At 37.0% G+C, this 16,422-nt stretch overlaps 1 protein-coding gene across 1 annotated transcript in view; it reads right to left on the reverse strand.

The window, feature by feature from the left end:
• Positions 1 to 16,422, reverse strand: part of DNER (delta/notch like EGF repeat containing) — a 116,177-nt gene that overhangs the window by 63,767 nt on the left and 35,988 nt on the right. Inside the window, exon 2 of the mRNA XM_066193226.1 lies at positions 3,718 to 4,014. Coding sequence (XP_066049323.1) covers positions 3,718 to 4,014 — 297 coding nt within the window. The remainder of the gene's footprint in view (positions 1 to 3,717; positions 4,015 to 16,422) is intronic.

Here is a 16,422-nt window from a genome sequence, read left to right on the forward strand (position 1 = left end):
GAGTTAGTGGAGTTACAGATTTATCCTAGAAGAAAGTTAATATTATTCTACCAAAATCTGTGCTTCCTTCATTCTCCTTATGTGTTTGTATAATATCTTTTTCTCAGAGCAAAAGAAAAATTAGAGAGATTTCCAAAACAAATATTATATACAGTTAGAAGAGCTGTCCTAAGTCCAACCAAAATTACACACATTCCAGCACTTTAACAGCAAACATAAGAGGAATGCCAAGAAAATAGGGTAAGAAAAGGGCAAGCATATGTACTCCAACCTCCACCCATTTCCAGGTCAAAGATTTTCCTAAGATGTCATTTCTAAGAATCAAGTTTCTATTCTGTTTTCAGCAATCTCAAATGGAAGTCTCCTCTGCTTTTGTTCAGATTCTGTTCTGTTCCACTTTTTGCACCCATACCATGCTTTGACAAAAAAAAAATGCACAAACATTTAGCAACACACAAAGTGGTCAAGACTTAAAGGTTCCTGTTTCAAGAATATGTTTAGGGAATAATTCTACCTTTACTGCAGAGCAGGAATGCTCTCTTTCAGGATTTTACACCTGATTCAGCCACACTCGTTTTAAAGGCTTGCAATTTACTGACTAAGGACACATATAAAACAATTGCTGTCCCCACTGCAAGGGGAATTAGAAGTTTATTGTAGCCTCTAATCATTAGTTCCAAACCCTTGAATCTGAGCACAAAATTGCAATATAAATAGAAGGTTAGACTAGGACTCACATGCTCAGCATTCTAATTTCTGGCTGTGCACCTGGCAAATCACTTCACTGCTCTGTGCTTCAGCATCTCACTCTCTAAAATGGGAATAATACAGCTGATTTCCTTTGAAAAGAATTTCAGGTCTATTATGAAAAGCTGTATATAAGGGTACGGTACTGCTATTCTTACGGATGATTTTGTACACTGAAACCCTTGTTAAATCCATTAATTGCGTAGGATTAATGAGATGCTTTCTTTTTCCCTCCATTACTGGCTAATAAGTATCTCATATACACTAAAACACATAAGATGATTGAACTGGGGAAATGTGGATTGTTAGTTGTAACTCTCTTCCAAGGGGAACTGGTTGCTCCAAGTAGGATAAAGAATTATCTTTCAATAGATCAGCACAAAGATAAACTCATATTATACTAAAGAAAATCAACTGAGAGAAAATGTTCTTGCTTATGATCTATGGTTTTAGTCCTTAATCTGCACATCAAGAAAAAATTAACTTCTTATATGAAGACCACTCTAAGAAATGAAACTGCATCCAAAGACATCTGTCTGTTACCTACTGGTGCAGACACTACTGAGACAGTTCATTCCAGCAAGCAGTGCTAAATGTATCTCTGGTATCCAAGGAATACAGAAAACTTGTCCAGCTGTAAGCACACATCATGCCTCTCCTAGACAGCCTACTTCTTTCAGGTGTTCATTGTTTGAGTTCCCATAACTTCCAGAGAAGCTTTCATGGAAACCTCATCCTCACAAGATAGTGAGAGCTTTCACTTGGAAAGAGACTGGCAAAATTTCTCTCTGAGACAAAAGGGTCTGAAGAACATTAATTCACTTGCAGTATCAATACAGAATAATTTGGAAAACAGACTGTCTTGGAAGATTTATAAAACACAAACAACAACATAATATCGGTATTTGTTTTCCTCTGAATCTCAGCAAAGATAAAAACAGTACATTTTTGCAATACCAAACCTACAGCTACTTTATTCTCTTCCTTTTAAGGGAGCGAAGAAGGATCAAGTTTTGCAATGTTCTTACAGCTATCGGGAAAGGTATTTTGTTATTAACAGGTTTTACTTTTGAAATCTCCATCAAAGAGGCTTTGGACCACAGACTTTCAGGTAAATCAACCCTCCTCAGTTAATACAGATCAGATACAATGTCTTGAATCAGCAACTGAAATCTCTTTGTTTCAGATAATCATCTCCCACTGTGACTTCCAAAGAACAAGGTAGAAGGTCATTATGCCACACCGGAGACCTTGTCAAAAATACAAGACTCATCACAGTTTATTAAAAACATATCAACACAAGCAATTCTTGTTATAATAAGACATAGGACAGCAAGTAATTTCCATGCTAGTGTTAGTCATGCAATAGCAATTGATAACCTATCTGTATTTCTCAGGTAACAGAAGATAAGCAGAAGGGTGACTTTCAGCCATTGAAATACCCACTCGTGAATGATCTGTTTGACTGAAATTCTTACTGAATCTACCTAAAATGCAAACCAGCCAGAAATGTTCCTTAGGTAACAGCAGACCGCAGATTGAGGAAGACACACCAGGGAAATCTGGTTCAGGGAAGAGCATGGTCTAAATTGATCAGGACATATGGACCACCCATGCAGAGACGAGGCTGCATTTAAACTAAGTAATAAGAGCAGATCATTGTTTGTTTCTGCTTCAGTGCTCTCTCCAAACTCCATCCTTGGTGCCTGACATATATTCTACTGTAAAATAATAAATATGGAAGATGGAATTCCAGGAAAGGAAGCTTTATGCTCCAGACATTGCCCAACAGCACTCCCATCGAAATGGAATACAGCCAAATCAATACTTATACCTCTGCTAAAATCAGAGAGTCATAACACCAAACATATATTTACATAGGCTGATTCTACTTTCAGAAAATTGATTAAATAAATATTACAGTGGAAACATCAACAAATTTGTTTGGGCTAGCAAAGAGTGATGAAAAATATACTTGTTCCAGGATTAAACTTCTGCCTGCTGACTTTCTCATTATGTAGTATGTTAAAACACCTCAGGAGAATCAAACTCATCAAAACATTTCAAAAAAGATACAACTGACATCTTACCTATTTACCCCTGAATAAACTGAAATGAAATTATATTACAAGGCCTTTCTCAATAAGAAAATGATGTTACAAAAATTCTAATTTTTCACCCACAGAAATTAAAATATTTTTTCAGCAACAAGTTTCATTTTTCCTAGCTCTTGGTACTAAACTGATCATTACTTTAACAATACCTTGGTTAACTTTGATAGTTGTTTTATTTTAATTTTTGCAGGTACTTGAATCCATGCAAAACATTTAAGCATTACAAATAGGGCAGGGTACAACACAGTGGAAAGCAAAGATCACATTTCTTAAGGATTATATGTTGAGTGCTTTCCAGCTGTAGTTTTACCAGATATTGTTAAGTTTTGACAGAGATTTGTTTGTAAAAGTTACAACAAATGTTTAAAATTTAAACATTTAAAAGTTTCCACCACTGTCATTGCATCCCTAGAGCTGTGCCCTGTGTACTGTATTAACTATCACTTTTAATCCTCAATTAACTATGTTTTCTTAATAATGCAGGAACATGTAGGAAAATGTGATTACAATGGCAAATACCAAAAACTATATTAAAGGTATTGCTTTAACTTTTAGAATTTCCTAAATTTATTTGATGTTTGGAGATACGGTGTCACACAATTGACTGGAAGAAACAGTATTATCCCATTTTGAAGAGGTATCTAATACAACACCTTAACCAAATTAAGTTCATTACTCATAACATGGATTGAATGGGTTTCTGTTTTAATTTTACCAGCTTATTAACTGAGGGCAGAGATCATATCTTCAGTCTTCTCATGAGGACATCATGAAACCACGCACAAATGACAAGCCGAAAATAACACTTTTAAAGTCTTTTTGTCAGCGAATTTTCACTTTGACAGACTCCTCTCACCTCTATTTCATCCCATTTGAGATCCACAACTCTCTGTCCCGCCTTTGGCTGCCACGTGGGTAACGTCACGGTGGCTCTGGAGCGGGGCAGGGCGATGTCAGGCTCCAGGGTGGACGAGGCGGGGCTGCTGTGCCGGGGTGAGGTGGCCTCTGTCCGTCCCCAGGCCGCAAGGCTGTGCAGTGAGTGTTCACAGTTTGTTCCCTCAAAGCCTTCGCTGCACAGACAGAGGTAGCCATCCCCGCTGGTGCTGCAGTTACCATGGTGACAGGGGTTGCTGGCACAAGGATCTGAAACAAACTGGAAAAAACAAATCGTATAGGTCAAGAACTGATGGTAACGGATTTGCTTCTGAGTTTCAAAAATACCATAAAACAGGATTCTTCTCCCCTACTGTATTCCTCTTCTGAACATATTCATGAAGCAAACTTATCTTTGATGTATCTTCAAGGAAGTAAATTCAAATGATTAAAGAAGAATACAAATCAATCTATTTTAACTACTTTCCTCAGACCATTTATGCTAATTCACTGTTGCCACATTCAAACAAAGAGATAAACAGAAAAAAAGGAACGTGGCCACCATTAATTATCAGGAATTTTCAAAAATGGACTTAAAAGAGTAGCCTATCCAGGAAAAACATCAGATAAGTTGGAATTTAAGGGAGTAAGCAGAATAGGAAAGGGCACAGCACTCATACAGATCACCAGGTTACAAGGCAGCTTTCTGTGGTCAGAGCTAACTACATCACATAATCCTATCTGTGGACACAACAACTTCCTTTGTGAAAGAGTTGGGCCTTTTACCTACACTTCATTTTGTGGACAACAGAATCCAATTCATTTGGGTGCTGAAAGCTTTCTAACAAGAGTTAGAAAGCAGGGGCAAAACTGTGCCTGTTTTTAAAACAGCATTTCTAACAGTAATGTAAGGAAAAATGCTGTCTGAGGCTTGCATGCCTTCAATTTCTATCTTCAATTTACGTATAGCGATTTTGTAGTTCCTTATGTCATCACTGACTTTCAGTTTAAATGTCTTCACTTTTCTCTGTTGAATTTTGCATCCATAATGCATCTATAGAATACATCTACAAACTCTTCAAGTTCCATCTCCTGGAAAAATTAGCTGTACTTGCCCCATTTCCTTGGGGAGGACAAGCCCTTCCCTCCAGACACGCGTTCATTTTTGCACCTGGGACTCCAAAGTTTAGCACTGCCTTTTACAAGAGCATCAATACTTTTGCTTGTCCTGGAAACAGCTTCCTAGATGACACTGAAGAAATGGTTGCCTTAATGAGAGCTAAATCAGGCTGCTGGCTCACTGTCATTGACCAAGACCATCAGGCACCTCCCTTCACTTGTCTTCACATCAGAGGGAAAACACATCACTTGAATCAGACATTTCCGCATCTTTAAATGTAAATTTCACCCAAGTGCTCCGGTCCTAGAGGTTACTCCACTCTTTCCTGTACAATATTCCTGCTCTTCCCTGCATAAGCAATGCTTTGTATTATATTTCTCAGTAAAGCAGCGCAGTTTTTTATTATTAAATAGTTGATATAATTATCTCAAGAATTCCATAAACCTTAAATATCATTAATGTTAAAAACAAGTATTGGGTCTCCACTAGGAATTTTACCTTCCCATTAATCCAAAGGTCTGTTGTCAGGGACACCAAATTCTAATATAAAACCTCCTTATATCAAGCAATACTATTATTGACCTCAGCTGCATTTCTTTCTTCGGCACAAATTTTTGTATAACCCAGACTCTGTAACATTTTTGGATAGGAAATAGAGGAAACATTATTATGGAAGTTAATTTTGGAGACAGTCAATGACAAATGTCAGATTTTGTCCTGACTTATGTAGAAGGCTTAGAGGCCATAGAGGACAGTCCAAAATATATGATCTATTAATTTATCTCGTGGTTTGGTCACAGTTCAGAATGTTATTTACTTTGCTTGGGGACACATCTCATACAGATAAGGTGACACATTAGACATCAGGGTCAAGATCTGACTCTTCTTCATTTTTAACACTCAACTGTATGGCAAGTTTACATATATACTTGACATATCAAGGAAGTATGGATTTTTATGTTCAGAAGGACTTATCTCCCTAAAGTCTCTTTCCCCTGCAAATCAAAAGAATACCTAAGTTCTCCAAGAATAATTTCTAAATCTCTCCTCCACAAAATAATATTTAAGTGACAGAAAAGAACAATTTTCAGGAAGGAGCTAGTTCTGTTCTATGGTTTGTCAGTTACGTTTTAAGCTTGCTCCACTGCCAAGTGCCAGAGATATTCACAGAAATTTTCTTTTCCTTTAAGAGTAGTGAAGATAAAATGTGTTGACAAGTGAACAAAGCCCAGTTCAAAAACTGTTCACAACAGTTTTTTCATATTCTAGTTTCTTGGACTAGATCTGAGTTTCAAAGAACTGCAGATTTCCTATTGTTGGATAAGCTCTTTACTCAGGCTTTCACAAGAAATCCAAATTCAAAATAAGCCTATTTCATGTTAGTAATTCAATTGTTCTTGTCACACCTAAAATGTTAAGGTTATTACCTGAAAATCTAGTAACAAGAAAGAAAAAATAACGTTTTCAATCACAAAGGGCACTTCCCCCATTATTGAATGCATCCATTCACTTTACAAGCACAATAATAAAAATGCTGTGTGATCCGTGCTATTTCATGCAAACCAATTTGAGCCTATTTGACTGGAAACAGATATGTTTAATTAATGATTAAGTCCTGCTCAGAGCTGCTCATGCCATGCACTGAAGAACACCTTGTGCTTTTGGAAACACCCCTACCCTTTCAGACATAGTGGAAGTGAAAATAATTAAATAGTTTAGATTAGATTAAAAATAAACAAAGATGAATAGATGTTGAACTTCAGCCACGGACTTCCTCAGAACTTAGTTTTACGAAGCCCTTCACAGGATTTTATCATCATTTTCATTCCTCAGTTACTAGCAATTCAAAAACTCCTTTGTCTTTCAATAAGCCTATCAAAACAAATCAATGTCCTTTGTGCATAGGTTTTCTGTTGAACTAAAGAGTCCATTTTAATTATCAGATAAAAAGAGATAAGCAAATAAAATTGATTCATTTGTGTTGTGATGTTTCTGTGGTTTCTCTGGTTTTCTCCAGTCCTCACCAAGGTGGCAGCAATGGTTAGCCAAGTGATCTAACAAAACATTTTGACACAGTGAACAGCATGGCTACATCAGAATTAAAGCTAGCAAAATTTCAAGGCTTAACCTTCAAGGAACTGTGGAAGTTTACAAAAACAAAACAAAACAAAACAAAACAAAACAAAACAAACAAAAAAACCACCTTGTTCTCATTACTAAGAGCTGAATACAAGTATACTGCAGGTACACAATTATGAGCTCCTTTTTTAGGCACTCCTTATGCAGTTCACTGTATATTCAGAGCCTGTTGCACAGAGAAAAGAAGGCAGCCAGTAACACGAATCCATGTAGCCCATGAATAAATATTAAATCAGTATGATCACTACCAAAAAATCCAGGATTGTTTTAGGTACAGAATTTCCATAGTCACTATTAAGAAAGTATACTTTGTATTCAGGCCTCTTGTTTTCATCCCCCTTTTTTTCATTTAATACTCTGTCTGTTTTTATTATACATCCCTTGACTAAATAGGCACAGCCAGCCGTTGCAGCTGACAGAGCCAAGCTAAAAAGCATAAAATGTATTTGCATGCAATTACTATTCCATATGCCTGGACAATTGTAATCCCTGAAATATTTTTCCAATAGAATCTTAAGACAGATGCATACCAAGGTGCCCTTCATATCATAGTTAATTTTCCAAAGGCAGACTGAATATGGTATAATGTAAACTGGGCTTGTTTAAGAATCACACTCACAAACAGGGATTGTTTGCCAGCCAGTCCAATTGTTTCCTAAGGTTTCAGTTCAAGATAAAACACTGCAGGATATAAATCTGCAAGATCTTTCTGCCAGTACTATTTGTGATGACACCAATTTGTCAGTTGATGCTCATTCACCTTCTCTTCAAAGTGGTTCTACTTGTTCCACCTGGAGACAGTCCAGGTAGATCCTCCAGAGAGCTCCAAAAATTAGAACAGTAAGTCTAAAGCCAAAGCTACAGATGAGCTCCTAAACACTGTGCCAAACCTGTCTTTCACCTGCAGCTCTCCTCTTAGATGTGTTAGTACAAAACTAAATTTTGGGTCAGTTTTCATTGCTGTTGCCTACAGCCATAGCCAATATCACACCAGCTTGCAACTTGAGTAAAATATGGGAAAAAAAACCCCAGTAAATCAAGTCCTCATATTAAGAATTCAGCAGATTGTTTAAATTCATTCTGCATAGTGAATGTTAACCTGTTAACAAAGCCAAGCTGCCACAGTGATGTCAAAGGCTGATTTATCTGCGTCCAGGAGCACTCAGTACCTCTGAAACAGCCTGCAGATATTAAAAACTTACATAGTCCAAAGTTTTCAACTTTCCATGGCTGCCTGAGATAATTTTTCCAATTACAGGGTAAATAGTTGTGGTTCTCAAATATGTAGAGTTATTCAAGTGGCTGGGACTTAATTAGTTTTTTCATGTGTTCTGGTAAAAAGAGATTTTAGGAGAAATTTAAATCAGTATAAGTAAAACTGCTTTTGCACCTTTATAGCTGAAGAAATTCCCCAATACAGAAGCAAACAACTTTTCTCCCAGGTGAGACCATGGGAAGATCCACCACATATCACCAGGATCAGACACATCAATTTCAAGATTTGCATGGTACATTAAAAATTATCAACTTCTGAATACTTTAGAAAGAAAATGATTAAAACCTACAGTCTAAGCCATTATCTGCTTTTAATAAAGTAGGGGGGGGAATATTTTTCCTTTTAAGTACATCTGAAATATCATCTGTTATGCATCAGTTTATGAAAAAGAGATGGAAAGACATTTAAATCTTTTACATAGCAGTGACAATAAAGATTATCTAAAAATGTAATCTCTTTGAAAAAAATGTTTAATTATGTTCAAACTATTACTAAAATGTATTCTAATTCAATTCTTCACACTGTAAATTCCATTCCATCTCACATTAATTAGTGCTAACTATGAAATGAAAAGCAAGGACAAATGAATTTAAATTTTAAAAGCCCCAAACGCTCCAAACAGTATCCACAGGAAAAGCATTGAGATGAATATACCAAATAAATACGTTTTCTTCTCCTTTGAGAAAAGACTGTCTTGAAACTGAGTAGGACTCAAGTGACATATCTGGGTTCAATTTCTGGCTCTCTCAGAGACATCCTGTGTGAGCTGAGAACAGTCAGACTCCATCTCTGCCTCTTTCCAACTGGAAAATGGGGATTACCCTTCCTTTCTCACACTGCCTGTGTCAGCTGGTTAGAAAGCAATTTTTTTTCAGGATGGGAACCACAGAGGCAGAGGCAATAGGAACTCTCGAGCAGCACTGAAATACAAATAAATACAATCAAGAAATACATCCCTGTAGAGTGAGGCTAAATCTGTAACCTGCAGCTATTTATTCAGGCTTGTTTCTTAGTCTTTCTTTCTATTTTGCTTCTTTCTGTGGTCATTCTGGTTTCTTCTGAACACTTCTTTGCTCCAATGAACAGAAGTGTTTACAGAATTATTCAGCAAAATTTAAAGTCAAGAAAAGAATCCTAATTTATATTAACTCTTTTAATTAACACATAATGAACAGGAAAACCATCTTAATATTGCATCTTTACACAGTATTCCTCTTCAAAACAAGATCTGCTTCAAAACAGAAGTGCTGAAGAATACATTCATTTTCCAACTATGACTGAACACAGCAGAAATAAAAGTGGCTAAAACACTCTGATTAGGAGAGTCAGGATGAATGAGAGCTTTTTGTCACATGAGGATGTAAAAACAGAACACAATCAGCACCATGATCACACAGGTACCACCACCTTAAATGGCTGCTCCCTAAAAGCTGCCTGCCATGTCCTTTGTGTGTGAATTTAAGGACGCTCTCCTTAAGTAATTCTCCTGGCACATGCACCAGGACACCAGGACACAGTGACTGCCTGATGGGGCGTGGTGACCACAGTGACCACAGCCAGCCCACACAGGAGCTGGAATGTCACAATCTGGCAGAAGTAAGGACGTGCCATCATGGTGCAGTTTTATACTACAAGCTGCCCATGGGCAACGAACTACACCAGTCTGAGACTTGAGTTTCAGGGATTTAGTAGAATGGGCAACAACAAAGTAATAAAAAGTGCTTCATACAGAGGTCCTGGAAGCCAGAGTAATCAGGGATTTCTTTCCCATCCCTCAAAAAAGTGTAAGCAGGACAAAACATTTCTCTATTTAAAGCAAGAATTTAGCAGCTATGTCAGCTTCAATCTAACTAACTACAAGCTACAAGACGAAATTGGGATTAATCAAGATTTAGAAGGCCAAGGCCAAGAACTCCATCATACAGAAAACAGAATATAAGCACCATCTTTCTAGAAGTAAACATTTACTCTTTTCATTTAGCAATTCAACACTATGCCCAACCCATGAGGAAAGCTATCAATAAATCTAATAAAGTGTAACCTTTTTCAGATAATTCAGAATATGATTCTTTGAAACACCATTAACAATGAGAACTTTGGATTTCTTCCAAGCTGCAATTCTTATTCCATGAGTTTTGAATATTCAGAGTAATGAAACTGCCAGTGAATGTAATAAGTGGATATAAAACATTTTTTTTTACTTCAGTGAAGCAGAAAAAAAATGCCAAAAGAAATTGTCTGTTTAATTGCGAACCAAAGCACGGCTGCCCAAATCTATTTGAAAAACCAGCAAACATAACACGGCAGAATTTGAACAGCGTGATAGATTTTAAAAACTGAGCTCCAGAAAATGGCTGATTTACCCTTGTGTAATAAGTTACCAGACACCAACTGTTTTGCTCTACCTATCCTCAGGCACATTCTTACCTCAAGGTATCCTGAAATAACTGCAAAGTAAATTGAGATCACTTTCCCTCTCCCTCAGTGAAAGGAAAATATCTGCATCACACTAACCACTGAGAACTGCCAGATGTCAGCATGTACATAAACAATTATTGAGAAGCACCTTACTTTTTTTCTCCGCTTTTCTCATCAGATTATTTTCAATCCTTTTTTTTTTAATATATGTTTGCCTTTCTCCTGCCGTGAAGGGACATTCCTATCGTTTGATATTTTTATAAATACAGCAGATTTAACATTACATTCCAAGTAGATAAGTTAAGCAAGTTTCCTGCATTTTCCAGCAACACCCATTCTGAGCAAAGACACTTTTTCAAGAAACCAAAATGAAGTCAGGATATCTATCCCAAAGATGGGTCAACTACTTAAGACAAAGGATCTAAGAAACACCAATAGATCTCTGAAGATCAGCATTGGTGTTTTTTATGACAGAATCATCTCATTTTACACTCAGTAAGGGCTGGCACCCTGCTCTAATGGTTAGTTGAGACCCCAGTGGCTCTCTCATTCCTGGTGGCAAAACTAGAGGCTAATTCTGAAGGCAAAACATTACATTTGCCACAGTGGCACAATACACTAGTTTGTTTAGATCTTATGCTATTGTTTCATTATTAAAATATCACACAGTGAAAGAATTAGCAACAGTATCTTTATTCTTAATATTGTTTTCCCTTCTTAGAAGAAATTTTTCTTGATCAACAATAGGGTGCACAAAATACTTTTATGATAGGTCATTAAAATATGTAATGATATGAGAATTCACAACATTTTTTATTTCTACACTGAACTAGTGCAAAGCTGAAATTAAGTAAATATGTTCCCATATTTATCTAGAATACATTAATTGACCTAAAAAAATGACAAGTAGAATTCTATAAAGAACCACAGAAGCAAGTTTCCACCTTACATGCAAAAGATGATTAAAATTTTTTGAATAAAAGATTTATTAATTCCAATAAATAAAATTTGAGATTAACCATATGGGTCACAGGCTAATTTAGGGTTACTAATATAATTTTAAAATCCTAAAGTTCTGCCATGAATATTCTGAGTTATTATGAGATCAGGACTAGCACAGGCAGAAATATAGCCCATCTATCTTTATGGAAAAAAAATTTCCAAACAATCTGGTACTTGAATTCTCAAAATTACCTAAGGAAATTACTTATCCTACTCAAAAAAGATGATCTTAAATTCCTAAAATTCTAGCTGTTTTTAAAACAGTAGTGTGCAATAATCTCTCTACAGGAATGATGAGTTTTACATGTTTGTCCAACCTTAAAAAATATTGAACAGAACAGATTTGAGAGTGTTCTTGAAATCGAAAAATAATTAAAAATTTTACCTTCACTGCATGAACAAGCACCCAAGTCAAGGATCAAGCCTATGTAGGTTCTCTAAGTCACAAAAACTGCACAGTGTAAGTTCACACTTAATTATCTGCAGGACACAGCACCCATCCAATGTTCAGCAACAGAACAGCAACAGCATTCTCATTTTCTTTAGCATCAACATCAATCAACCTCAAGACACAAATTCATACAAAATAGACTTCATTAGTTTAAGTACTCGGGGCATCTCTCAATTTCCAAGTCTGCAGCTTCACATTTTTCTAGGTGAGATACAGAAAAACAGACATGTGGTTCTTATTAGAACAAGAGAAGGACTAAATTACACAGTGAGTTGCGAATAAAACTGCAGTTGAACCATCAACAGTGCATGAAATCCTGAAAAACTCTGCAGACATGACAACTGACTACTCCCATAGCTTTTTCCCTACCAGAGACTTTGAGCACAAGAAAGGACAATAAACATATCCATAAGGTACCTAGGAGATGTGACATAACCAGCAGTTCATTTATGTCACATCTTTCAAATCAAGTATGAAAAAGATAATTAAAATTTGGGGAGTTTGAGAAGAAGCAGTTGTTATCGTTTCAAGCCACAACACATTAAAAAGGAGACATTTTGGCAGCTGAGGCATTTGGCAATCAATAAAACAGCAAATGCTTATGCACCAAGTCAAATAGATGACCATGAGACGGGTCTTCCAGAGCTTTCAAACAACCAACATTCCTGCAGTGCATCCAGTACTACTGACTGCACAGTAAACCACAGCTATGTGGTCTGCTGATTTTGCCTTATTTCTCATACTTCGACATCCTGTCGGATCCAAAGTTAAAATATTGTCTAGCTGGAGAAGTACTGAAAGAAAGACAAAAAAATTACCAACCCATGAACATATTCTCTCATTACACATTTTCTCTCAGTACACACTTCTGGTTTTCTGTGTTGGATGATGTTACTCCCCATGACTTCTATTTTAAAAACTCTTTCCTTTATATGATATATACTTGATTTTAATCCTCTGGACTTGTGAATTCCAAGACCCAGCCACATTTTTATATGATTATTGAGGATTAAATCGACTACTAAATGCACTTAATTAATACACCTTGAACAACACTGTGCATCTGACATTTGCAGGAATGTCAGATCTGATATCTACAGAGAGCAGTTGAAAAGAGATGCCAGTGTGAAGAAGCTGACTTCAGCTCTCTTGTTACAGCAGACAAGGATTCAAAGCCTTCCTTTCTGGATTAGGAACCATAGTTTTCTGATCCAAAGTGATTTTTAATTTTAAGACAGGGCTGGAGACATCTTTATCTTGTAACAAAGCACCTGCCCACGCACAAAGAGCAATGTCCAAAGAGTTTTAAATCAACATCCATTTCCTCATCCTGAAGAATTTACCATTTTACTGCAAAAAGCATTTGGATTAAATATTTGAACAACGTTGGGACAGAGATAGAAGCCCAACATTTCTCTGCTCCTCCTTGCTTAAACACCATCAGTCGTGTTGGTACTCACTGCCATTGCCACCGTCCCTCTCTGTGAAAGCACTTTCAAGTTTACAACATTGTATCTCACATTTTATGACAGCCTGGGTGAATTCAGCTACTTTACAGCATCTAACACGCAGTACATTGTTAAGGTATGAAAACAGCAGCATATGCCTGAACCTTGAGAATAAAGCGATCTGCAGATCCATAAAATAGGTCTTTATTTTCAGTGGTGAGAGGCAGTGCTTCTTTTAGCCTCATCTAAAATATCAGATTTGCCCAGTCAGTAGAACATACTTTCTGGGGTTATTTTTTTAAAACCAAATTTTTTTTTCAGGTCCAAAAGACCTCCAAAAATTCTATTAAAATAACATGGATTACCATTTTTCCCATGCCACCCAGTAACAATTGCTCAGTGTTTTGTCTTGCTACTTTATACCAGCACAATTCTTCTCAATGCTAGGTTTTGATTATTTTCTTTTAATTTCAGCTACTTGATCACTCTCAGACCTTCTGGTTATATACACAGACTTTTCCTTAGTGCAGAGGAATGTGCTTCCTGATCGAACAATTCAAAACTCTAGGTCTAGGTAAATAAAAATTGGTGCATAGTGTCCCTCTCTGGGACAATTTTATGCAATCTCAGGTCTCCTGAGGCAAGTTGCAGGGAGCCTGTCATTATAAATGGGGGAACTGCCTCTCAGTGTGCTCAGAGATGTCGAGAGGAAATTGGTTTGTTGTAAGATGTTCTTACTGGTGTCTCCAAGATGCCATGCATACTCTGTTCAACATGATGGAAGACATGTGGTAGAAATGGTAAAATGAGTCAAGGTTCAACACAGCAACAAACTCATCACCTATCATTTCAAATCTGCCCTAAAGATCACAGCTTCTACCAAATGCATTACCATATTAATGAACAGTTCCTGAAAGAAACGACAAGATTTGTGCCCCTTCTAGAAGAAATGGCACAAATGAAGTGGCCCTGTCCCTATAGGGCATAAATCATTATAGGGCTGCTTCTGCCCAAGTCTCTCTTTCAGTTGGTCTAAACACTGGAATCTATGAAATCAGACACAATACTGTACAGCCTATTTTTCTAGCACTGCAGAAAGCAGGGCTGTGACCCAAATAAGCTCTCCTATGAATTCTGTTCCGAGGTCAGATATCAAAAGACTTTACATCTGTCATCAAACTACATTGTGTGCACACAGTCATTTTGCTGTCCACTAGAAACTCTAGAAACAAGAGTGGGTTTTATCAGTACCATTCTACAACTTCAAATTTAATTTTCTCTTTTGATGGTTTCCCCCCGTGAATTAATCTGTATCCAGACAAGTTGAAACCTATGTCACAGGTCATTCCCCATATTATTTACTTCTCCAAATCCATTATAACTCTCTCTGAATGACGTCAAATCTCCTGTTTTAGTTAGTAATACCAATACTTATTTATCCCTTCACTATTTGATGCTATGTACTACTTATTATTTTCTGATGCAATACTTCGTAACATCTAAAAAATCTTAAGGGTAATAACTAACTGTAGATCTTCTGTCTGATTAAATGTTGGTAACTTTATTATATGTCCCTACACCTTATCTCATGATATTTAGCAAATGCATTGCTCTTCTTCAAATCACATGGTTTTAGAGACTTCTGCCACAACTGTGTTTGAGAAAGGGGTGAACAAGCAAAATCTGAGATATTTAGAAGCTGTTTCATATACCTTGTTTTCATTCAGTATCCCTTTAGGACGTGGAGAGAGAGTACCAGACAAATGGGTATATCTTGGATTTATATATTGGTATTGCAATATTTTTCTGCTCTTTTCTCTGGCCCTTTCATCACAGTTATCAAAACACTAAAAGCAACTTTTAGACCAATTCTCATTTGTTTTGACACTGTACATCATTTCCTGTCTATATGACCCATGGCCCAGATTGTCCTGGCTGGTTTGGACACAGCCCCTGGGAGGTTGTGCATGTCCCCATTCCCCTGCACACCTGAACAACACCTGGCAGTGAGAACCCACGGGAGCTGTGAGGGCAAGGACTTCCAGCTCTGATCACAACCCTGCAGGGAAGCTTTGTATGCAACACAAAGGCAACAGCAGCAGAATTGTGTTTCCTGCAGATCACTCCAGCAGCCTTTCATCAGTTAGAGTCCTACATGCATGCTTACATTATTAATAGTTTTCTGTGGATTTTTTTTTCCAGTTTTCATTAATTCCTATAACAAAACATTCATTTTTGGTGGCAAACATCAGGGCTTTTGAAAGGCACTCTCCTATATCAATTTATGATATAATAGAAAACAAGACACAGAAGAGTGTCTGAGAGCACTCCAGAGGCAAGGAGAAGTGTTTATTGATATTATTTTTCCCCAGATTATCAGGTTTTTAAGGGTCCAAAGCACTTACCTCCTTTTGAAACAGCTACAAGAATTCAAGTGAGTATTTCCAGGCACTGTAAAAGAATTCTAGGTTATTTCTGGGGTTATCACCCGGCATATTGCCTCCACGTCGTGTATTAGTGAGGCACTTGGACACTGTCACTCAGAATGCTTAGCTCTGATACAAGTGTTAGTCACAACATTAAAAATGCCACTTCACCTATTGTAACTGTACTGAAAGATGGTGATTCAGGAAACATTTGAACAGGCAGCCAAACACCAAGTCTACTAACAGCAAAACAGCCAAGTACCTTTTGCACAGTATCTCTATTATTGGAGGCCCACCCAGCCCAACACTGGATTCAATTTGTCCATTCCACGTATTTGTATCATGGGATAAGATGGCATCTTTTGACAAATGTCAGGCTTTTTATAAATTATTGAAAATTATACACAC

The sequence above is a fragment of the Chamaea fasciata genome, unplaced genomic scaffold, assembly GCF_029207755.1.
Source record: "Chamaea fasciata isolate MVZ Bird 193981 ecotype frontalis unplaced genomic scaffold, bChaFas1.0.hap1 SCAF_11, whole genome shotgun sequence".
Lineage (NCBI taxonomy): Eukaryota > Metazoa > Chordata > Aves > Passeriformes > Sylviidae > Chamaea > Chamaea fasciata.